General features: G+C 41.3%; 1 protein-coding gene across 2 annotated transcripts in view; it reads right to left on the reverse strand.

Annotated features, from left to right (window-relative positions):
* Positions 1 to 18,359: 18,359 nt before the first annotated feature.
* The window catches only part of fgfr1a (fibroblast growth factor receptor 1a), a 31,977-nt gene continuing 25,718 nt past the window's right edge, over positions 18,360 to 24,618 (reverse strand). For both annotated transcript variants that reach the window (XM_015003738.2, XM_015003737.2), the window contains exons 11-18: positions 24,175 to 24,296; positions 23,551 to 23,661; positions 22,356 to 22,546; positions 22,121 to 22,243; positions 21,960 to 22,030; positions 21,734 to 21,871; positions 20,174 to 20,279; positions 18,360 to 19,520 (exon numbers count right to left, since the gene is read on the reverse strand). In XM_015003738.2, coding sequence (XP_014859224.2) covers positions 19,344 to 19,520; positions 20,174 to 20,279; positions 21,734 to 21,871; positions 21,960 to 22,030; positions 22,121 to 22,243; positions 22,356 to 22,546; positions 23,551 to 23,661; positions 24,175 to 24,296 — 1,039 coding nt within the window. In that variant the 3' untranslated portion in view covers positions 18,360 to 19,343. The remainder of the gene's footprint in view (positions 19,521 to 20,173; positions 20,280 to 21,733; positions 21,872 to 21,959; positions 22,031 to 22,120; positions 22,244 to 22,355; positions 22,547 to 23,550; positions 23,662 to 24,174; positions 24,297 to 24,618) is intronic.

Here is a 24,618-nt window from a genome sequence, read left to right on the forward strand (position 1 = left end):
GGGTTTGACGTCAGACGCAAAATAACAGCATCCTAGTTAAGAAGTCGGAGTTTCAACATGGTGCCACCCATGAGCAAATGTAACTTTAAGTTTTACTTTCCGTAAGCAAACACTACTTTTATTTTTATTTTTTCAGTTTAGAGTTGCAGGCGCTACATGTAACATTTGGTTTTAGACGCCCTTTTTCATAAATGTCTTGCAGAATAAATGTTTCGACCACATGTGACTAGTGTTGATGCGAGTAGCGGCCATATTGAAACCCGACGTCCACCTTGTGTCTGAGTTAGAGTTGCTCATAGTTTCCCAGCGGAAAATCCGACTTCGAAGGGCGCTTCAGTTGATTTTCACGACCGAATATCCCAGTTCCGAGAACAACCGGAACGCGGCATTTGACGCACCACGCGAGTGTCAAGCATGAAAAGTCCTGGCGACAGAAGACAGATGCATAAAGCGTTCTGAATGCCGACACCAGAGGGCGCTGTTGCCTCTAAAATGAAGTCGGCGAGGGAATCGACTGAATTGTACAAGGAGCAAGTGAGCGGTGCCAGGCATTACCAGTGTTCCTGCACAAGGACTCTGTTGTGAGCAGCAGAGGAACCCTGCAACGTGCTATCTCTGCTGCTCTCATAGGAACAACATGTGTCCTGAAACATCTGATCCAAAGCAACTGGGCTTTGTTTACTAAAACCCAACAGAGACAGAATGCTTATCATTCAAGTCAACTTGCTAGACAGTTTTGTCCTTCCTCAAACAAGCTTTTCCTCTCACATCAACACCTTTACATATTTAAATGAGAATACGCTTATTGTCTTGTGGGTGGTATTCCTGTGTGTCTCATTCATGCATCAGTTTCCTGTTTTCATTGTCTTTTAATGGTTCATTTTCTCTTTGTCCTCCCGTGCAGCGTGCTCGTACACGTACCCAGCTTCTTTTGTGCTCGCTGTATTGGTGGATTTCTGTGACTTGTGCTCAGTGAGAAGCAGTTAATGCCTGAGATTACTCGTTGCAAAGCTCCACCCAAGCAAACCTCCGGTGGGAACCAGTATAATTGCATGGCACAGAGAGAGGAGCATGAAGCAGCAGCTGGAAAGCACAGCGTTGCCCTGTGTGAAGCAGAAGGAATCTGAAATGCTGCTGAGATTAGACCACGAAATCTTGACTGTGCAGGCATGTTTCCTAAATAACAGTCTTTAGCGTTAAATACCGTTTTGGGTTGACTTTGCGTTGTGAAATAAATAGTTTATGGCATTAGGATACGGATGATTTCATTGTCTTGGAAAGCTCCTTCGTGTGCAGATTTTTTGTTGTTGGTTTCCCCCCCCCCCAATTGCTAGATATGGAATCTGTTCAAATTATTAAGTGGGGTTCTGATGAGAGGTTACGAGTAGGCATTATGTTATACATAGCAGATAACTTTTCACATTAATGAAACAAAGCATAGTTATAAAGGTAAGACCTAGTTGAATTAGGAAAAACAATACAACAACTCCATTTAAAACATTAAAGCAGGCTGGACAAGCAGAGTATTAATCAGAGAGGCAGCCATAAATCCTATGGTGTCTCTGGAGGAGCTGCACAGATCCAAACATGGTGGTGGCAGCATCATCATACTTTTCTTCCCCATACACAAGGAAACTGGTCCGAGTCACTGAGACTCACAAAGTAATCCTATGAGAAAACGCATAAGAGGTTTCAAAGATCACCTCATGGTCAAAAGTTGAGACCTAAATCAAACTGAGAACCTGCGGTCAGACATTTCTGTTCACAAACCCTTTCAAGCCAATCTTACTGAGTTAGAACTTTTTTTGCGAAAACAAGAATTATCAAAATATTCAGTTTAAAGATGAGCAAATCTGGTGAAGACATACCCCAAGAGACAAACTGTGATTAAAACAACAGAGTATAAAGTTAGGATGACTGAATACAGATACACCTTACAGATTTTCATTTATTTTTACATTGTAAAATCTTGTCACATTATAGTGGACATTGCATTTATGTTATGTGCATGTTTCCTGTTTTGTTTTGGTAAGTCTGCTACTTCCTGTTTTCTGTGCCTTCTCCTTTTTGTCTTTGTATTTCAGTCATTCTCATGAAGAGTTGTGTTCTGCTTTGTTCTGCTCCTGGTCTCTGTGTGTTTACTTTCTCTTCTGCATTTCATTCCATTAAGGTCAACACACTCTCTGCAATACGTTCTGCCAGGCAGGGACATTTCATACTTCACATGAACCAAAGGGCAAGGCACATTTCTCTGTTCCTGTGAAGTATTTATGGACCCTTAGACCTGTTCCCTGTTACACTCTGCCAACACAAGTCCTGCTGATCTCCTCTCGTTGGTACATTTTCTCTTTTGGTTCACTCCCTTTCTGCTGGTTCATCCTGTTGTCGTCCCTCAGTGTTCCCTCTCTCTCGTTTCTGTTGCATCACCACCATTGCTTGAATTTTTGTCTCTGATTTTGGACGTTTAAAACCTTTTGCATCAGGTCTGCCTCCGGTCTCTCTCTAACATTAACCCGTCATAATGAATCAGAGGAATTATTATTTATGTGAAGCTGTTACCAAGGAACATAAAAACGTATTTAGACTCATATTTATGTCCACCTTTTACTTCTCCAGCAGCTCCGTCAGTAACTCATGACCTTTTTGCTGCTGTCTGTTTGAAGGTCTGTGACTTTTCAGAATGTTTTGGAGCTTTTTTTTTTTTTAAAGCAGTGATTGACATTTAGTAAATGTACAGTGTGCATAAATGAGTACACGCCACCAGATTTGGCAGAAAACCTTTAGTTTACGTTCAGAATCAATATTTTCTAAAGAGCATTAAACTGTAAAACACATCCACAAATGTTGGTCATCGATTGTAAATAAGATTTATTCATCTCCAGACACAAAAAAGGCATTTTCCTAATAAATTAATTCAAGCCCATGTTGCAGAAATGACGACAACAGAGATAAAATCGTAGGAGAAAAGCCCAACTTAAGACTAAACAGTTCCACTTAATTCCAGCACAGGTGAGTCAAATTATCATCCAACATCCAGGTTTTTTAAAGCCTGGATGTTGGAAGAGGTTGTTCTCAAAGAATGGAAAAGAAGATGTTGCAGTACGATGACAAATTGTTCACTCCATGCCTAGAAGAGTTAGTGGTGTCCTTAAAAATCACAGTGGTCATAAAATACTACATGTACTTGTTTTTGTTGTGGAGTGCATTCATTTGTCCGTTATCTTATTTGAGTAAAACAGAAAATTTTGGGATCCATGTTATGGAGTTTTAAAAAAAATGTTTTTGGTAAAATTGGGAAATTGTTCTTGTTTGTTTAAAGCAAAATCTTACTTTTCAAAGGAGGTGTACTCATTTATGCTGAGCACTGTAGATGAGCAGATGTGGGGGGAACAAAAGAGTAACAAATCTATCCTTTTTTTTTATACATACATTCATTATGCACCTTTATGTAGTGTCAATGGTAGGCTATAGATGTACTTAAAAAGTTATTTGTCTCTGGTGGAAAAGGGAATTATGAAAAACTCAACTTTAACTATCTGTTCACCAGAGTAAATCTGGTGAACTCCACTTTGAACTTTTTGCAATCAGCACAGGCACAAATGTTAACATAAACCCACATTAAATTGCTAAATATCTCCTTAGCAAGTTTCCCTTTCGCCGTATGCTTTTCATTCCCATCAGCAAGCTTCTAATGAATAATTGTCTTCTTGGCAGCCTGGGCGGTATATTTGAACTAGTTGATTTATTTGCATAGATCCAACTTTTAAACAACGTCTAGAAATGTTTATGAAGATTTTTGTTCTGGGAAGATGATTTTTTGAATTCCAACGTCAACCTGTTTTATCCACTTCCATGACCAATCCTACTTCAAAGTTTCAGCCATCTAGCGCTTCAGTTGAAGCTCAAGTTGGAAGAATTTGGAGGCCATCTTCCTTCTTCACTGACAGTGAAATAAGCTTAAAACATGAAGGTGTCAGTTTTGAGGTTATATTTTGGTCTTCTTCCAGACCTTGACAAACACATTCAATAACTTGTACGTGTTTACATTTGTATAGACTGATGATCTTGGCATCTGGAGTTGTGTAGAAATGGTCCAAAAGGTCTTCATCAGCTAGTGTAATTCTACAAGTTTTCTTAAATTATCACTGAGTTACCTAATTTTTAAATAGATCAGGAATAATCAACATTTAAGAAATCAGGCTTGATTTGTACCTTCTAGGGAAAGTATCATATCAAATCAACATTTTTCAGCTTTATATCATGTTGTAATGTTATTCCCTCGTCAAAAAGATGCCTGGAATGCTGTCTTGATTATTTTACGCATGTTTGAGAAATGTCTTAGTCTCCCATGGCAACCATTCAGCTGTACTTTACGCCTCAGTGAGCCTAGCACTGCCTTCGAGAGCTGCAGCGTCCAAACAGAGAAGCCCTTCTCTGCGACTCCACCAATAAGCTTCTGCAGACTAGTTAGAATCAATTAGCAAACACCTGGTGGAACTGCACATGCTGAGCTCATTGTACGAGCTACTTCTCAGAGCAGCGCTGGTAGAAGCGTTGTTAACGGGTTAATAGAGGAGCGACGTTGCTATGACTTCCTGGGGGCGAAGTTTCAGAAAGACCAGGAGTTTTTAAAGACGTGTTAAATTACAAAGTAAATGTTTTTAAAGTCATATTTTCAATAAATAGCATTTTTATAACAACTTAAGGTACCATAGTTTCTTGATTGTGCTATAAAATGGCACCATGTGCCTGGAAAACACGTAACACTGCTCCATTAAATGTACCTTTTCCCATAGCATTCCTTGAAAAAATAAATAAAGTGGAAGGTTCTGTACAAAGTACTTTGTGTAGATGTGTAAAACTTGGCCAAAATTAACTGCCAAATATTAGACGATTTCCTGTCTGCCTCTCGTCGTGCTCATATCCTCTGCAGTTTGAAAAAGAAGGCATTCATCCTACAGATTCCTACCTCCTCGCAGACCACTCCGCCCTAATTGGGAGTCATTTCTGTTTGGATGCCTTTAAACTTTATATAACTGCAACTCCCTTCAGTTTCAAACCCACATCCCATTCGGATTAGAAGCCAAGCGGCCTCAAAAGTCTTCTTTGTCAGTCTGTTTTCATTTGTGTTTGGTTTTCATGGTTTAGCCCTCAGGCAGCACAGGATCCAGGAAAATAGAATCGGAAGGAAAAAAAATGTTTTACCTCTGCTCTTTTCAGGGAAATTCCCCAAAGATTCTTGGCATTGATTTTAAAGACATGTACATACAAGTTATGGCACATCTGTACTCTAGATGCAGCGCAGCTGAAAACAGTAATGTCTTACATCTGTAGCCTCACTGAAGTATCGAACAGAGGTAAAATAAAAAAAATAAATAAAGCTCAGATTCTCAGGTGATCCTGAGGCTGTAAATCCAAAACTTAATTTTCATGCATCTCCGGGAGCACAAATCGAGAAAGAACTTCATAAATCAGTTGGCCGAATCTGAGCACACGTTGACGTCAGACCTGGTGAGTCAAGAGCATCAAATGCACTCACATGTGACAGTGAATTCAATAAAGGTAAGTGTTTGTCCCAACACGTCTATCTTCTCTGATAAGTCTAACGTTAGTGTACCACCGTGTGGCAAGTAAGCTTAGCAGTCACTTTGATCTGGATGTGCGTAGAATCTGCAGGCATCAGGGTAGCTTTCAGTTTTTTTATGCTTAAGGAAACTCTAGTTCCTTGCCACGCTCTTTAAGTGCGGCTCAGTCAGAAGAAGGCATGCCAGCCAACCCCATCCCAAGGCTCAATTCAATTACAGAGAGCACAAAGACATATGGCTCAGGGACAAATGATATGATTAGAGTCCTGAGCACAACGACATTGCTGTTTTAGATGCATGCCCTCTCTCGGATGGGCACTCACAGCACCGGGGCTATAAGCTGAAACGGCCAACCCAGGAAAGGACTCCCTGAGCTGGGCTGCACAGCTCTCAGGGGGCTATGAACAGCTAACTGAGCAATTGCTCACAATCAGCATGTCATACTGTCACTGTCTTTTTGCAAAGACAACCCGAGAAGGAAAGTCGAGAGGCGGTTGCTGTTGATAAAGAATTGGACATTTATAAGCAAAGGCGATGATGGAAAGTCCTCAAAGGTAACAAGTTATGTTGTCGGTGTCTTATGGTTTTTGGTCTGCACAATGCTGAGGAGCAACTGTACACCAGCTATACACCCCAGCCCCCACACCACCACCAACAAGGTGAGCTGCCATAAAAAGACAAGCGATACGCCTCCTGGGATGGGGATGAGTTGAAGGAATGCGTGCACAGGTATCCTACTGCCTGTAGGGACTGTGGAGAAAGGCCCAGCACGCCAGTTGATCCTCCATGATAAAGGCCCTGACAGGCCCAGATTACATGTCTCAGCCTGGAGGAGGTGTCCGTGTCTCATTCCTCTGCTGAAGAAAGTCGATCTGGTGGGAAAGGGGCGGGGCCATGCCCACGGGCGTCAGTTTTTGTGTGAATGCCAACACACACCTCACGATGCAGACAGCACAGCCGCGGCTAACCCCTCACTACCCCTCGGTTGGCTCCCCAGCAAACAAACGCCCTCATCCATCTCATTTAGCCAACCACGCCCACCCTTTCAGACACTGTAAATAATCTTTAGGAAAATCAAGACACTTCTACCAAATATTGCAGAGACTTGCACACCTGAAGCATCACATACAGATGCTCAACTTTATGGTAAATATAGTAAAGTACAGTATAACAGTAGTATGGCATTGTAAAGTTTAGTATATCATCGTAATTTATAGTAAAATAATGATTACATTCGTATATAGTAGCATAGTACAGTATTTTACAAGAGAGTAGCTTAGTACAATGCATTATGGTAACACATTGTCTAGTATAGACAATGTGTCACATTGTATTGTGTGTATAGTCAATATCACATCATAGTACAGTACAGCACAGCATATCATAGTATAGTATAGTATAGTATAGCATAGTATAGTATAGCATGGTATAATGTAGCATAGTATAGTGTAGTGCAGTGTGGTATGGCATAGTACAGCACAGCATAGCATAAGTGTAGCATAGTATAGTACAGTACAGTACAGCATGGTATAGTATGGTTCAACATAGTATAGCATAGTATAGCGTAGCATAGTATAGTATAGTACAGTATAGCATAGTATGGTATAGAATAGTAAAGTATAGTATAGTATAGTATAGTATAGTATAGTATAGTATAGTATAAGCTTAGCCAGGGGCGCAACTGCGTACTTTCTGAGGTGTTTTTGAACACATCATCTCCCCCACCGTCCCTCTCCTGGCCCGGGTTTAGTATGTCCATGCAGCTCTCCCTTAATCACGCACTTAGAAAATAGACTAATTCTATTATGGACTTTCTCCAGCAGAATTTCAACTGGCCAATCAGAAAACAGATGGAGAAGTTGTAAACAACGACATCCGTCTGCCTGCAGTTTTAGCAATGGCAACGGAGGAAGTGCAAAGTGTGAAGCGTAGTGCAGTATTGCTAAATATAGTAGAGTATGGTATAGTGAAGTACAGAATCGCACAATGCAAAATGTTTTACCCACAATACTATATTATAGTATGGTGTAGTATAGTGTTGTGTTTAGTAGCATTTTATTGTCTCCATTCATTAATTTTTCCCCATGACTTTAATTTCTATTTTTAAGTAAAGTGTTGATGGTGTTGTTCCCCTGCAGTCCTTTCAAAGCTGCTTCACCGTTCTTCTGGTGACAAACTCAGAAACATTAACCCAGGCCTTTATTTGCGTTGAGGCTGCCCCAGATTGCCTCATGACCTCACGGGCCACACTTTTTCTCCCGGAGCAATCTTTGTTGGTCATCCACTCCTGGGGAGGCTAGCAACCCTTTTGAATTTCCTCTTTTCGTACATAATTCTGAGTGTGTGCTCAAGTACAAAGTCATATTTATGTGGAAACCGACAAATTCTAGAGGGTTAACATCCTGCCAAGTGCCAGTGACATCATTCAGTATTTACGAAAACACTTAAAAGTGCAACAAAAACCAGTCGTAAATTGCAAGTCTTTATTGTTGCAACGCACATGAGCAGTAGTTTTAACTGCTCCCTGAAATGGGAATGACAGATCTTGCTTAGTTTTACCTCTATCCTATGTAGTAATGTCAGCATCAGTTGTCTTCATGGATACCAGGATTAAAGCAAAATGTCAGATTGCGATTTATGCAGGGTGTAGCTTCAACAGACTGCAGTTTGGGCAATCAGCTACTTCTGGAAGAGCGTGCTTGTTTATGTTTTTAGTGGTGGGAAGCAAAGGCAGCAGTGAGTGACAGGGCATGCCCCGTGGCTCACCCCTTCTGTCATGTCTGTCCCATGGAGCAACTCGGGCACCAGGGACCTGTCAGACCGACAGCCGTCCCACAAACAGGGTCCAGAGGGCCTCTGTGGAGACAAAAAAAAAAAAACTAAACTAAAACTCATCAACAACCAAAGAGCGCAGCTGACACCAGGACGCCAACAGTCTCCGCAGGCCTGTCAAAGCCGCTTCGAGAGGCCGAGAGGAGGTCCGGAACCAGCACTTTGGCATTTGTGGGGAAAACACTTTCAAAATCTTTGAGCGTATTAGACAAAGTTGCAGCCACATTCAGAGCCAGAACAGCTGTGCTTCCTCCCAACTATAGTTAACTAGGGTGGAGAGAGCAAACAGAAAATTAAAATTCCATCTCTGTTCTGAAATTACCAATCTGTGGCTCACTGGAGCTAAGACTGTCTGCTGCGGTTAGCCACACACTTAATGTCTAAACAGCTTGAGCTCTTTTTTTCCCCTGTGCTTGGCACGGGGGGAAAACGCCAGAGCAGGAGACGCTTCTCCTTCACCTTGAGGATGGAGCCTGGCCAGAATGATGTCCATGAATCTAAGAACTGCTCCGCTGCAAGGCCTTTCTCCCTTTCTCCTGCATATGGCAAATGATCACTTTAAGTTGAGAGTGTGGCGTTGCAGAACATTTGCTGTTCTAAACTTCCTGTGAGCTTAAGTAAGCAGAAAAAAAACAGTGCAATCGCATCTACAAGCTTCAACCTCTCAGGAGCCTTTCTCCTGTATGCATGAAGCCGAGAAGAGATGAATTATTGATGACACGTCGCCTCTTAGAGAGGAGACGGAGATGAAGAGCGTGTCATCTGCCGCTGCTGGCAGAGAACACAAGGCAGACATTAATCAGGCTTCTCTGTTCACCTGCTGATGAACACCTTTGTCCGAGTTGGGTAGTGACTAGTTACGTTTACTCAATTACATTTGCTTGAGTAACGTTTTGTTTTGGGGGGGGGGTTGTACTTTTAGGAGTAATTTTACTATGAAGTATCTCTACTCTTACTTGAGTACAATTTCACAAACATGTTGTAACCAAATATTCACCCGACAAAGACACACACCTGCAATTTTTGTTAGTTTTATAAGTTATATAGTGAAAGAAACAGATTTTGCTATTTTTGTGGTACTTATGTGAATTATTGTCATTTTTGTCCTTAAAGTACCAAAATTTCGACTTAGCTTAGCTATGTTTTGGTCCATCTGATGATGTCATTTCTAAATATTTAATGGTTTCTCAATACTTGAGTAGACTTTGTACCAAATACTTTACTCTTACTTAAGTAATTTCTTGCATGGCTACTTCTTACTTTTACTTTAGTAAAAATATGTTGAGGTAGTGCTACTCTAACTCGAGTACAATTTTGGGGTTCTCTACCCACCTCTGATCTTTGTAAACAAGACAAAATAATCACCCAAGTAGCCCTAAAGAAAGCACATCCACTGAATCTTTTTAAGTTTGTTTGGAAAACTTTTAATTTTCCTTTGAAATTTTTTCTTTTTTTCAGTGAGTCAAGATTATCTCTACAGCACATTTAAACAACTAAGCAGTTCAAAGTGAACTGGTACAAAAACGGATACAGTGGGAGGAGAAAATATTTGATCCTTTCCTGATTCTCTAGGTTTTCTCACTTACAACCAGAAACAAACTCTCTTCAGTGTGGAGAGACAGAAAGTCAGTGACAAATTCTGAAAGATATGTCAGCTTAGTAAAATATTTGGTTGCATGTAATTGCGAGGAATAAATAAATATAAGTATTAGAAATAACTATTACCAGACATATTTGCTTGTTTGCGTTCACACACTTACAAACTTGAGTGAAATCCCATTCTCGATCAGTAGAGCTTACAATATCAGCTCAGTTGTTGCAGCATCTCTTTGGAGAAGGCTTTTCACAACTTTTAGGAGGGCTTACATGATGTTTTTACTTCCAGAGATGAATTTTGATGTTGGCTAGAAAGCCTGGCTGCTACAGTTCATCCCATATGAACCAGACTTTACACTTGACAAAGCAATAATTACCAAAGCACCATTCTCCTGCCAAACCCAGACTCATCCATTTATGGTAACTACCAGACAGAGAGGCAGGCAGGCACGGTAGATCAATTCAGGCATCAGAATGGGTCAAGGGTGAACAACCTTTTCAGTTCAAAGAGAGATGAGATATTTCTATTTTCAGAGATTTTACAAGAGAATAAATCGTCAAACTTTCACAAAGGACAAAAAACCCAAATTTGGTTATGGAGACATAGGTTAAGGATCCTGGGTAAGAATTAAAAATTAAATCTTCCGGTTGAATGTGAAGGAAGATCAACGTGTGTGTCTCATCTTTCTCATACCACAGGTCAGTAAAAATATGGTTTTATACATATATTAGTTTTCTTGGAAGAATTGAAAAGGTTCTTGAATCGAATCTCAGCTAATGAGTTGCGAAGTTCGCTTTGTAATTGTTATTGTGTATGAAAACAGGACTTGTTCTGAAGGCTAATTGGAGCTAATGCTAGCGGGCCTGTACACTTGCGTGAGAGCTAGCTGAAGGACAGCGGAGTTAATTTGAACTTGTATTTTGCACTTTTTAAGAGAGTTCTCACTCAAAGGACATTGTTCTGGTTTCTTTATTTTACTTTATGTGATTCATTTTATGGATTTGTAGCAAAAACAATATCTTTATGTGAAGCTGAGTACCGAGACACAGTATTAACCCTTGTATGTCGAAATGGGGTCCAACCGACCCCACAGACGTCCTCGCACGCACAAGGGTTAAAGAAGCATTGCGCCTTTTTCAGTTTATATTAAGAGAATAGTTGTTTATGCAAGATGTAAAATATTATTGTTCTATTGCAACAATGGCTATTGTTAGATGCTTAAATATATAAAATATATTTTATATATTTTAATTTTTGATAAATACAAAAGGTCTCAGAAAAGAGGACAAGGTATTCAATTTAAAGCACTAACTACAAAATTAATATGGTTTAGAGACGTAAAATCTATTTGTGAATTAATTTTGTCATTTGATAGAATTCATAATGCTAAATAGAGCATGTTAAAAGAATGATTGTTTGGTTTAAAGGTATATTACAGTCATTTCCGATGTAATGAAGTTAATGGTTCTCTACTGAAGTATGCGATACCTGAAGTATGTTGTATATGAAGTGTGTTTATAACACAGAAGAAGAATAAATCTTCTGGTTGAATGTGAAGGAAGCTCAACGTGTGTGTCGTCTTTCTCATACCACAGCATTACACATTGAGGGAAGATCATCTTACACATTACCCTCAGCCATCCAAGGTTGCAGCATAACAAATTGACTGCTCCTGAGTGACTGAGGTTGAGCCATTGACTAAAGCAGTGGTTCCCAGACTTTTTCTTCTGCGCCCCCCCCCTATGGATTACAAATGGCTGTCTAGCTAATAACAATACAGCACCTCAAGCTTGTTAACAAGTAGCCTGTAGGCTACTGATGATGTTGCCTATGTTCAAAATTGGGTAGATCTGGTTACATTCCCTTGAGTAACTTTTTTGAAAAAGAAAAAAAAGTACTTAGAGTAGTTTCACAGCACTGTACCTTTTTCTTTTACTTGAGTAATATTGTTATTGCTTTGACTCTTTTTTTTTTCTTTTTTTTTTCATTTTGCCCCCAACAAAACAAGCCGATGCACTCAATATGGGACTAGAAATTGGTCAAACCCTTCTGGGTTAAACTGGTGGATTTGCTGAGTAACTGGTTGGATGTAGCGGTCCCATTGACATGTGCCTACTATGCCTGTTAGGAGACAGAACCCAAATAAAAATGTGTAGGGCGGTAAAGTGGAGGGGCCACTGGTTCCCTGGACCCCCCTGTTCTGGCGAAGCTGTGCAGATCACTTCCAGTTCAGACTTGTGGGAATAATGTATTTAGTGCCACAGATTCTATTGTTTTTCATAGCACATGCTCACTACGTGCTATTATTACCCCTAGCAACAGTTGCCATGCTGCTGACAACGATGTCATCAGCATGACTTTAAATGATGTCTGTGTCATGAGGTCCTGTTAAGAATGACTTTGTGATGTCATAGAGTCCATGACATCACCAACTGGTCAGTTAATTCTCAGGTCAGTTAACACAGAAATCATTTGGACATTTTAGCTCAGCTCAACACAGATGAGTAACGAAAACTCACAGCTCACTTTTTTTTAAAAAAAAACATGAAAACAAGGTTCTCCAACAAAGTCCATCCTGGTGAAACAACCCCGGATTACAGGAAAAAAAAGAACTTCTTTGGAAAGTGATTGAAAAATCTGCGGATGGACCTACTGGATCTTGTCAGAGAAACATTTTTGGAAGACCGCCATGAGGTTTTGATCGTACTTTTGAGAGAAACAGGAGAATTAAATGTGGATGTTCTCTCAGAGGTGTCAGAAGAGCTGAGTGAACGGATTTTCCAAAACCTCACCAGAGATGCTTTACACTTCGCTTCTGGACTGCATTTAATTGGACTTCTTGATTACCCAGGAGGACATAAAGTTAGTGTGGAAAAATTCAAACATCACCTGGAGAATCCTGTTCCTTCAAAGAAAATGTTTACATTTACAAAATGAAAGATCAGAAAGATTTTTTTTCTAGTGAGGACTTGTACTCAGATGAAAACTGCCTGAGTGAGGATTATACTCAGGCAGGCATGGACCCTGAACGATTTTTGAGGGACACGAAAGAGACGGGTTTCAAAGACTAATGTCTCAGCGCAATCTAGAGAAACTCATCCATGCGTTTATCATTAGTCGCATTGATTACTGCAACAGCGTCTTCACAGGTCTGACTAACAAATCAAACATCTGCAGTTGATCTAGAACGCTGCTGCTCGCGTTCTCATTAAAACCAGGAAGATAGAGCACATAACACCAGTTTTAAAGTCCCTACGCTGGCACCTTGTAGCTCAGAGAATAGACTTTAAAATATTGCTGTTAGTTTATAAATCACTAAACGGTTTAGCACCACAATACATTAAAGATCTGTTGTTGTACCAGCCTTCCAGATCCCTCAGGTCTTCTGGTTTTGGTCTGCTTGCCCCAAACCAGAACCAAACGAGGAGAAGCAGCATTCAGCTTCTAGGCACCACAAATCTGGAACAAACTTCCAGAAAACTGTAAAACAGCTGAAGCACTGGGTGCATTTAAATCTCAACTTAAAACTCACCTGTTTAGAGTTGCTTATGGCTAAATTAGCTTTAGAGTGCGGGTTTTAATGTCTTTAATGTTTTTATCTTTATTTTTTTTTTATCTATTAATTTTTTTTACTGTTTACATGCAATGTAACATGACTCTGTGTTTCTGTTTTTAATATTGTAAAGCACTTTGAAATGCCTTGCTACTGAAATGTGCTATACAAATAAAATTTGATTGATTGAGTGGGGACCGTGCTCCAAGTCAGGACCATGCTCCGAGTCAGGACCTGCCTCCGAGTGAGGAAATGCCTCCAAGTGAGGACCTGCCTCTGAGTGATGACCGTGCTCCGAGTGACAACCTGCCTCCGAGTCAAGACCTGCCTCCGAGTCAGGACCTGCCTCCGAGTCAGGACCTGCCTCCGAGTGAGGACCGTCCTCTGAGTCAGGACCTGCCGACGAGTGAGGACCTGCCTCCGAGTCAGAACCTGCCTCCGAGTTAAGACCTGCCTCCAAGTGAGGACCGTCTTCGAGTCAGGACCTGCCGACGAGTGAGGACCTGCCACCGACTCAGGACCATCCTCCGAGTCAGGACCTGCCTACTGGTGAGGACCATCCTCCGAGTCGGGACCGTCCTCCGACTGAGGACCTGCCTCCAAGTCAGGACCGTCCTCTGATTCAGGACCTGCCTCCAAGTGAGGACATGCCTCGGAGTGAGGACATGCCTCCGAGTCAGAACCTGCCTCCGATTTAAGACCTGCCTGTGAGTGAGGACCTGCCTCTGAATGACAACCGTGCTCAGAGTCAGAACCGTCCTCCGAGTCAGGACCGTCCTCCGAGTGAGGAGATGCCTCCGAGTCAGGATCGTCCTCCGAGTCAGGTCCTTACTCCGAGTCAGGACCTGCCTGTGAGTGAGGACCGTCCTCCGAGTCAGAACCTGCCTCCGATTTAAGATCTGCCTGTGAGTGAGGACCTGCCTCCGAGTGAGGACCGTCCTCTGAGTCAGGACCTGCCGACGAGTGAGAACCTGCCTCCGAGTCAGAACCTGCCTCCGAGTTAAGACCTGCCTCCAAGTGAGGACCGTCTTCGAGTCAGGACCTGCCGACGAGTGAGGAGCTGCCACCGACTCAGGACCGTCCTCCGAGTCAGGACCTGCATACTGGTGAGGACCATCCTCCGAGTCGGGACTGTCCTCCGACTGAGGACCTGCCTCCAAGTCAGGACCGTCCTCTGATTCAGGACCTGCCTCCGAGTGAGGACATGCCTCCGAGTCAGAACCTGCCTCCGATTTAAGACCTGCCTGTGAGTGAGGACCTGCCTCTGAATGACAACCGTGCTCCGAGTCAGGACCGTCCTCCGAGTGAGGAGATGCCTCCGAGTCAGGATCGTCCTCTGAGTCAGGTCCTGCCACCGAGTGAGGACCGTCCTCTGAGTCAGAACCTGCCTCCGATTTATGACCTGCCTGTGAGTGAGGACCTGCCTCTGAATTACAACCGTGCTCCGAGTCAGAACCGTCCTCCGAGTCAGGACCGTCCTCTGAGTGAGGAGATGCCTCCGAGTCAGGATCGTCCTCCGAGTCAGGTCCTGCTTCCGCGTCAGGACCTGCCTCAGAGTCAGGACCGGCCTCCTTAGCGTACTGCAGTACTTCTCAAATAGTGGGTGCGCCCATCCCCCCCCAGGTGTGGCGAAGTGCCGGTGGGGGGGCGTGAGAAGCAGGACTTTATAATTGTCTTTATTCATGTTATTAACTGATAAACAAGCCTCCGGTCACTAGGTGGTAGCAGTGTTTAAACTAATCAACAGCCTGCCTGTTCAAGCCAGTAGAAGTAGCCACAGCACTGTTGTAAACGGAGCACCCAAAAAACGAAGCGAAGGATACAAGCGCGGATGTCTATCTAGAGGAGAGATGGAGAAGTTTGACAGTGAAAAGAAAAACGGCAGCAGAGGTCAGTGGCCAGAATAAGAGATTCTTATTTTCAAATACAAGAATACAGTCATAATACTACGAGAACCCAGTTGTATTAGCTGAGTAATTTAAATATTGGCAGAGTAAAGACGTAATATTGCCGGAAGAAAGTCGTTAAATTAAAAAGCTTCGATAGAGTGATGTGTAACATGACCCGCTCAGCAAGTCTGGTTCTTTCCGTTAAATAAAAAGTTGTGAAAGCAATCGTTTCAAAGACCTGGGGCTGAAAATTTGCTTCTGATGTGCTAAAATATTTAGTATAGTCATTTGTTAAACCAGTACCAACTATAACCTTACAAGATCAGTATTCCGCAGTTTAGCGCACTATGGTGAAAAGCTATCATAAAATTAGTCTTTATTCTCATCCAACTTTACTCGTATTTAAAACACAAATCAAAAACTCAGAGCCTGGCACTTATACTCACTCCATCATAATCAAGTAACTGTAGCTCACAGAAAAAGGGCAAGAAATAGACAAAGCCTCTTTTTATTGTTAATCTCTTATTGTTAATTTCATCTCTTCTCATTTGACAAGCTGAACTATTAGCAATATTGCTGCAAAATTTTCCACAATAAATCTTAAGAACTATATACCTTGTGGAAACTAAACAGAAGAAGCTGACAAGTGATCAATGTATATTAAGTATAAAAATGCAAATCCCAGTGAATAATTTGCACTTTTTCAAACTGAGTCTTGATTAAATGTTGATGATTCACTCATAAACTGATTTTGGAAAATATTTTGAGCCTTACAATAACAAAACAGCAGTTTTGATAATAAGGTCATACAATGTTGGAGCCAGTGGTACGATAAATTATTAAATATGAACAGATTCGCAATAGTATTTAAATCCTGGGGAGGGAAGGGCACTGAGCAGGGGGGTCGCGAAAAAAATTATGATCCCTAGGGGGGGCATGACAGAAAATAATTGAGAAACACTATGCTAGATGTTTAATTAGGCAAGACAAAAGGGTCAATCAACTTCTGCGGGTAAAACTGGCCAGAAGCTGAGAAACGGCTCTAATGCAGCAAATATGTACAACAGAACAGCAATCAAATGGTCGTAGTACAGGGATGTTTACTGGAGTCCCTGTGAGTTAAGTGTGTTTTGAATTCCTGCGCTGATTAGCCATAAACACAAGACATCTGTAGGGTGGAGGGGGGCAGTGAAAAGAGGAGCAATCCTAAAAACGATGTCGATATAAACTTCTGTTTTACCATCTGAAAGAAAAACCGTGATACAAGATGAGCTGGTATACATCAGCAAGAGTTTGGCTAATATTTGGGTAGCCGGAATGCCAGTATTCCCAAATGAATTTGGATTCCACATTTACAAAGATCGTGTTTCTCCCCCGACGCTGCCATTGGGAGCTTCTCAATTAGACGCCAAGCCGATCCTCAGACTGACTCCATAAATCACAAACTCTCAGCCGGCTTAAAAAATTTAACTGTTGCCACACTGGAGCAACAGACAACAAAAACTCAGACAACCAAACTCTTCTTGTGCCATCTGTCAAAAGTGATAACACCCTTCACCTAATGGCACCTCGGCACCATTAGCAGGCTGTAAAGCGAGGTCTTCTATTCTTAAGCAGGACTCTCCATCATCACCCCAACCACAGCACACAGATTGTCCTTTATTACCGCCCGTCTCCAGGAGATGATATTTATCCTATAAACAATGAGATCATTTCTATACTTGAATCTTGGGGCTGTATATGAAAATTCATGTATATGCACAAAAGAAATTGTACCCTAATTTTGATCGTGTCACATCTACAAACATCGGCGTATTTTTGGGAGATTTAATGTCAAGTTACTTTCATAATTTATTACAAATAAAAACGTGAAAAGTTTGATTTAAAAAAAAAAATACTTGCAGCCTCTAAATACAATCCATTGCAAGCTAATCTCTAAACACAGAAGGAAAGCATGTAGATGAGCAGGATGAAGATTAAAAATGGTGTTCATATGCCTGAATGGCCTAATCAAAGTCCAAACTCCTAAATCCAATTTAAAATCCATGGAAGGTCTTCAGAATTTATTTTCAGATTATCTGGCAAAGAACAAACGAAAAAGTCAAAACTCCCAATGTGCAACTCTAGCAGCGACGCACCACAGAAACACTTGATTCTGTTCATTTGCACGTTTTTTCTTTTTCACTTTACAATTATGCGTGTCAGTCTGTCACTTAATATCCTAAAAAAATACATTCAAGTTTGCAATTCAGATTTGATGATGACTACTTCTATCAAATATCAAAGAGTAGTGACCTGTTTTGAGCACACGGTATTCTAGCTTTATTCACACACCTCAAAACCTTTAAAGCTTGTTGGTATTAAAGTAGTTTCAATGTGTTAGTCATTAAAAAAATAAAACCACAGAAAGTATTTGAAGCAAAGCTAAATGTACTGAAGGGTAAGTGCAATGACCCAAGGAGTGAGAAAAAAAAAAAAAAAAAAAAGAGTGTGAGGGGGGGTTGGATGTTCGTCTGTTGCATGGAGACGGCAATCCAGCTGATGCATCAGCCAATGGCAGGCAGCCAGAGTCGGGCATCAAGGTTGGCAGAAGCTGATGGATTGGGAGAGAAGCACCGGCGCTTGCCAAGCCGCCGGACGTGGTTATAAATCACACGTTTACTGCCGAGTTGTGAGTCGCTGCACTCTACAGCATTTCTTCTGATGTCAGCAGCACATTATCATATCTAATCAGACCACAGCAACTCACGTAAAAATAAATTAATAAAAAGAAAAAAAAAAAAAAAAGATTGAAGTGGCAAACATTCTCATCCATAAACATAATTGACATCCAAAACATAAAAGAAAATGTGGATATTTATATGCCAGTTTATAGAGTGGAGTTCATACTCTGAAAGCTCAGCTTGTTTAACAATAATATTTTATTTAATGTAATCCTTTTTAACGGTGACACGCGTGTTTCGCGACTCCCCCCCCATTTCATCCGACGGCAGCGGATGTAACCCGCTGTTGGAGCGTTTACATTACAGTAATACAGTTCGTCACATGAAAGTCAGGCACAGTGGAAGTGCATGGTGTTGACAAAGGCAGATTGCTCTGGATTTTTACCAACCAGGAATATTTACAGATGCGACCATTGAGGATAAACATAATTGCGAGCAAGAAAAAGAAAAATCTTTCTTCACAAGCATCGGGTTAGTTTGTATTGCAAGGTTGAGCTATGACACACATTTTTATTTTACATTGATATGATTTCCATTTTGATTCAGTGGAATCATAAGAGAAAAAAAAAAGAGAGAAGCAAAAACTGGTCACATAATCTTCAGAAATTATTTAAAATAAGCTCACTCCTGCCCCCGACTATATTAGAAAACAGACCAAACAATACCATTCTTGTACAAAAAGACAATAAATCAATTATGGTAATAAAAATAAGAGTACATTGTAAATATATATTCATATTTTTTATTTTCTAACTGTATTTACAAGAGGAGAGTGAATGAGGGGTGTTGCAATTTTTCTGGATTTGGTCCAAAAAGCAGAATTATGACCTTTAGAAGAAGAAAAAAAAAAGTAGAAAAAAACCCAACTCTTGATCAGTCCATCCCATTCTCCTGACTGAACTGTGGAATGCCCAAAGTGAAGAGAAAAGTGGAGTCCGTTTTCTGAGAGAAATCACCATTCGCCGTCACCAGCTGCAATCTGCAGTCCCATTGGTCCAACACAGAGTCTCCGAGCTCCTCTCTTGCAGAGGATTTAAAGTCACTATTATTACTTTTATTATTTTAGCTTCATCTCTGGGAATGTGTGCGGGGTGGAGGGCAAAGTCCAACCCCATGAGGCAGGGAGCTGAGGAACTGTCAGTGTCTGTGAGCGAGTGCGAGGTGTCAACGTTTCTTAATGGCTGCCCCGTTGGAGTGGGGAGGGAATTTGGGTAGGCAGGGCTCCTCCGCGCCGGCGTCGTGAGAGAAAACAGAGTCCTCGCCGGAGGAGCAGGTGGAGCTCCGCGTCTCCGGGTAGCTGGGTGAATATTGGTCCAGAGGCACGGAGAGCTCCAGGTAAACCTGGGAGGAGCAACAAGACGGTGAAACATCGAGCAACTTCTCTTCCAACTAGGGATGCAAGTTATCGACTAATAACTGCATTGATCTATAGTTTGGTTGGTTGTAAATACCTGTATACAGTCACACTAATAACAAATGTCAATTAAAAACTATACACAAGTACACCTTCGCCTCAGGGAAAAGGTGATTGTACATTTTTAACTCTTTGGTGCAGAAAACGGGTTGAAATTCGAAACATTAACTGTGTGTTTATGTAACGACTTTCGGTGGAAATTTTACCATTAAATAAAAAGAAAAAAAAAAAAGGTCAGTATTGTCTGATGCTGATCTGGGTCCAGAGGTTCTGGTCCAGTTGTGCAGGTGTGACTGAAGGAATCAGAGCCCAATCAGACTCTGATTGGGCCGTTTCTCTTTCCTGTTCTGGTACAGACCCGCCATCTTTGTTTGTGTATTAACTGGCTCTGCTTAAGGATGACCAGCGGCGCCCACTGTTGGTTAGTGGTTAAACTAACACTAAAAGAACATTAACCAAATTTTGTTAATCAAATGGAACCAATTTTAATCCAATAAAATCTTAACCAACACTAAATCATAAATCAATTATTTTTTAGCATCTCTAGAATTTGGTGCTTGCAGGGCAGGTCCAGACTCACCTGGTCAGACGTCATGGCCAGACTTCGATCTAGATCCTCCACCAGCTGTTTGAATGTGGGTCTCTGAGAAGGCACTGCATGCCAGCAGTCCCTCATCATCATGTACCTGCACAGATCACAAGATCCAACAATCAAGCTCCCCGAACATCAACCTCGGCTTTATTCTCCGAGATCAAATCTCACGTCGAAGGAATGTTAAACTGGTCAGAGGGGAGCTCATAAAGCAGACGTTCAGTTTCCGAAGGTAGATGATATAACAACAAAACTGCACGGTATGTTCCAGCTGGAGCTCGCACCGTGCTAAGCATTTTATTTCATCGGCCATCACACAAACATTAAGTGGGAACATTATAATGTTGCCAAGCACCTGGAATGTTCTGCTATAAACCAACATGGGTAATATAAATATTAATGCCAACTGCTTGGACAGAGAACAAGGTGTGAGACTAAGCTAAGAGTCATACTGTCGGCACTTGTTTACTAGCCTGTTGGTAGCTTTTAATAATAATAATTACATTTTATTTTTGGAATGACCAGTCATTTTGAAGCATAAACACTGCTACATACATGGTACCTTTCAGAACTTGAAAGGTGTAAATACTTTAAGTTTTAGTCAGGTTACAACCAAAATCTTCCATGTATTTCAGCTGGGAGTTTGACAAATATAGATCTTAAAAGAGAGGCATGCATTTATATAATTTTTTTTAACCCTTTTACGCTGATCCCCTATAACAGAATCAGCTGCAACCCTTTAAATTGGTAAATGGTGTAAACTTAATCTCAGCATAAATCCAGGACCTCAAAGGTTTGTTTGTAGTGAACAAACTGCATTATGAAGACCATCCAGACAGAATGGCATGTGTAACACGTTTACTAATATTATAACTAAGACGCCAGACAAGGGGGCATACAAACATGTGGAAAAAACAAAGGTGCTCTGGTCAGATTACATTAAAAATTAGACTCATTTGGAGGAAAAATCATAATTTTTAACAAACCAGCTCTATGGTGAAACATGATGGTGGCAGAACGATGCTTTGGGTATTTTATTATTTATTTTTTTCGTCTTTTAGTCAGCAGGGACAGAAGAAGCTCTTCAGAGTAGATAAGATCAATGAAGCTAAATACCAAATTCTGGAAGCAACAAATGAATTAAGACAAAGGTGAAGACTCACCTAAACATGCAGGCCAGAGCTAAGATGGAGTGATGTTTGTTAAAACATATTAATGTGTTAGCCTGGGCTTAAAGTCCAGACAGCAATACCACTGAGAACCTGTGGAAGGACCTGAAAACATCAGTCAAGAAGCATGCATTACTTTTGCTTCCACCTCCAAGTTATGCACTACTTGTTTTTCTTGGTTCATCAGAATCCTAATATAGTGTATTGAAGATTGTGGTTGGAAATGTGGAAAAACTATAATGTTTTGGATGCCTTTAGGCACCGTCTGAAAGTGTCTGGTTATGTCGTCCCGATATGTTGCTTTCAGAGAGTGTGGAAAGGAAAGATCATCACTGTTTAAACTGTAAAACCCAACAGAACAGTGCAGCTGGTTCCTTACAGCTCATGAGTGCACGTCGAAGGCTTGTCCATTCGGTGACCTTCCTTCAGCAGCTTGAACAACTCCTCCACTGGCACACCAGGGTACGGAGAGCCTCCCAGGGTGAAGATCTCCCACAGTAGAACCCCAAACGACCAGCTGAAGAGAAAAACCAGAGAGGCGTGTTTTATTCTGACTGTATAGAGGTTTTATTCATACAAGGCGGAATCAGAGAAGTGATACTCACACATCACTTTGGTGTGTGTATATCCGGTCAAACAGAGCCTCGGGGGCCATCCACTTCACCGGTAAACGACCCTGCAGAAAAGGCACGGATGTTGCTATGGTGTCTCAGAATGAAATGAAAATAATTACTTTCTTTTACATTAAAACTTCGGCAAAACTCACATTGGTGGTCTTCTTATAGTAATCGATGTGGTGGATATCTCTTGCGAGGCCGAAGTCGGCGATTTTCATCACATTGTCCTCAGTCACCAACACATTGCGAGCTGCCAGATCTCTGTGGATGCACTAAAAGCATAAAAACGGATCTTATTAACGCTCAAGTCACGGGATAAATGTTGGATGTAGAAAGATTTGACGGTTAGAACATCACCGTCCAAAACAAGCTGTTACTGGTTACCTTTTTGGAGGCCAAATACTCCATGCCTCGAGCCACTTGGTACGCACAGGACACCAGGTCTTTGATGGACATGGTCTCCACTGGAACCTGGTCTGGATTGTAACAGTACTCCATCCCTGGGGGGCGCCGTGCTCGTAAGTACTCCCTAAGGTTGCCCTTGGACGCATATTCAACTATAACATATAGTGGACCTGGAAATAGAAACAATGCTTGTTGATATTTGTTTGATATATACATATAAAAAAGTAAAAATATGAGTTAGCCAGTTACTGTATCGGTGAACAACAAGGTTTAAAACTTTTTATTTTATCGTAGTCTAATAAAATACTTCATCATAGCGTTTCTGCGGTTTGAAATCCTTTTAATGAGACAGCAAAACGTGCCAGAGGGACCAGAGTTTTTCTGGGTGGCTGTTTGGAGTTCAGAGTAATCCAGTGGTTCTCACATCCCACTTGTTGCTGAACAATAACCGTTAGCTGGCTGAGAGACCGCTGCTACACTTTTTCTTACAAAAATGTGACCAACAGCTTTAATAATCACAGCAAGAAATTATGGATTAGTCCCAAAATCTGGCTACAGTGATGAACTCAGACCTGGACCTTCAAAGACACACAAAGATGACTACAAAATCAGCCTTTTGTCAGCTGAAAAAGGATGATTTTCTGCTCAACAGGAACTTGAAAATTCTCGGTCAAGTTTAAAACTCCAGCCAAAATTACAACTGAAAAAAATAATAATAATAAAAAGCGCTAAGTGCTGACTGCAGAATGTGGAAGCACAAACATGTTCAATCAATTACTTTAATATATCGGAGCTAAATGCGAGTAGAACATAACCTCCAGCTGTTGCCAAAAGTCATGAATAAAATTGCGTCAGTATGGATTAGCAAACTGCAATTTACTGAAGGCTTTTAATTTGAAATGTGAGGAATGTCAGTTTTGTGGTCATTGGAGTTCAGGGTTTTTTCTTTTTCCCAAGGCACGAATAATTGTAGAGAAATGACAGCAGCCACAGTTGAATCAAGCTGCGAGCTCGGAAGCTGGTGTCAGAATCATTTATACATGCTTTTCTACACACTCCCCAATGAGAGGCTTACAGCAGCACCCTTGTCTGGGGGGGCAACCATGCGCGCGTGTGTGTGTGGGCGCCGTGCGGGGCAGGTCAGTATCAGCCCCCTGCTCGTCTCGTCTCTTACCATCCTGTGTACAGGCTCCCAGCAGATTAATGATGTTCTTGTGTTTGCCGATGATCTTCATCATCTCCATCTCTGAAATCAGGTCTGACAGGTCTTTCTCTGTAGCATCAGCTGCACAGGGTGAAAAAAAGGTAGAAAAGAAGTCATGTTAGACTAATCAGTACTCATTCTGCTGGTGAAGAGGCAAAAGAAAGGCTTCCCGGTTGTGACCTTGCTAGATATAAACACCATCGCTGCAGCTGTTTAGTAACAGAGTGCTGTTTGTTGTTTGCAGAACGCTCCTTGGGGAGGAGTACTTAAAGCACAAGACAATAAATGCTACTTTCCCTCCATCTTCACTCCTCTGTGGAGTTTAATGAACACCATTTTATATGAGATGGCAAGGGTTCTCATAAATTTTTACTCTGCTCTCCCATTTGCTTCATGGCAGGGATCCAGTTGTAGATCCCTCTCATCCAAGTTTTTTTTTTTTTTTTTTTTATGTCCCTAAAGTCCGGAGATCGTCCATTTTTTTTTACACCCTAAAAGCTTCCCTTTCTGCAAGATGTACATTACCCAACTTATTTTTGTAAATCACAAAAATTACCAGAGAGCTCAGATTAACTCTTTAGCTAAATTGCTTACATTTCAACATTTTCACCGCAACCTTGGTCACACGGTTCGGCTTCTCCTTGTCCAGACCCAGAACCTCCCCCATCATCACCTGACCGAAGCAGCCTTCGCCCAGCGGCTTCCCGAGAACAAGTCTGCGAAGAGGAGAGAGGATCGTTGAGGAATTTCAAATTAAACAACAGCATTCAGCTGCTAAGTGAGTAAATATTGTTTACATAGCGCTTTTACAGGTGAAAACCACAAAGTGCTTCAAAGAAGCTACAAAAGTAAAAAGTTAAGCACTTTTGAAAATAAATTGCCTCAAGAAATAAACATGAAAGAGGTGCTAAAAGCAAACCACACATAAAACAACGTAAATCAAATAAGATGTTTGTAATGGAAAGCCTATAAAAACAAATTCTATTCAATTTAACAATACTATATTTATCCCAAATGGAAATTAAACGTTGTAAATCA

This window comes from Poecilia mexicana, unplaced genomic scaffold (assembly GCF_051168715.1).
Source record: "Poecilia mexicana isolate PSO_F unplaced genomic scaffold, ASM5116871v1 scaffold_9, whole genome shotgun sequence".
NCBI lineage: Eukaryota > Metazoa > Chordata > Actinopteri > Cyprinodontiformes > Poeciliidae > Poecilia > Poecilia mexicana.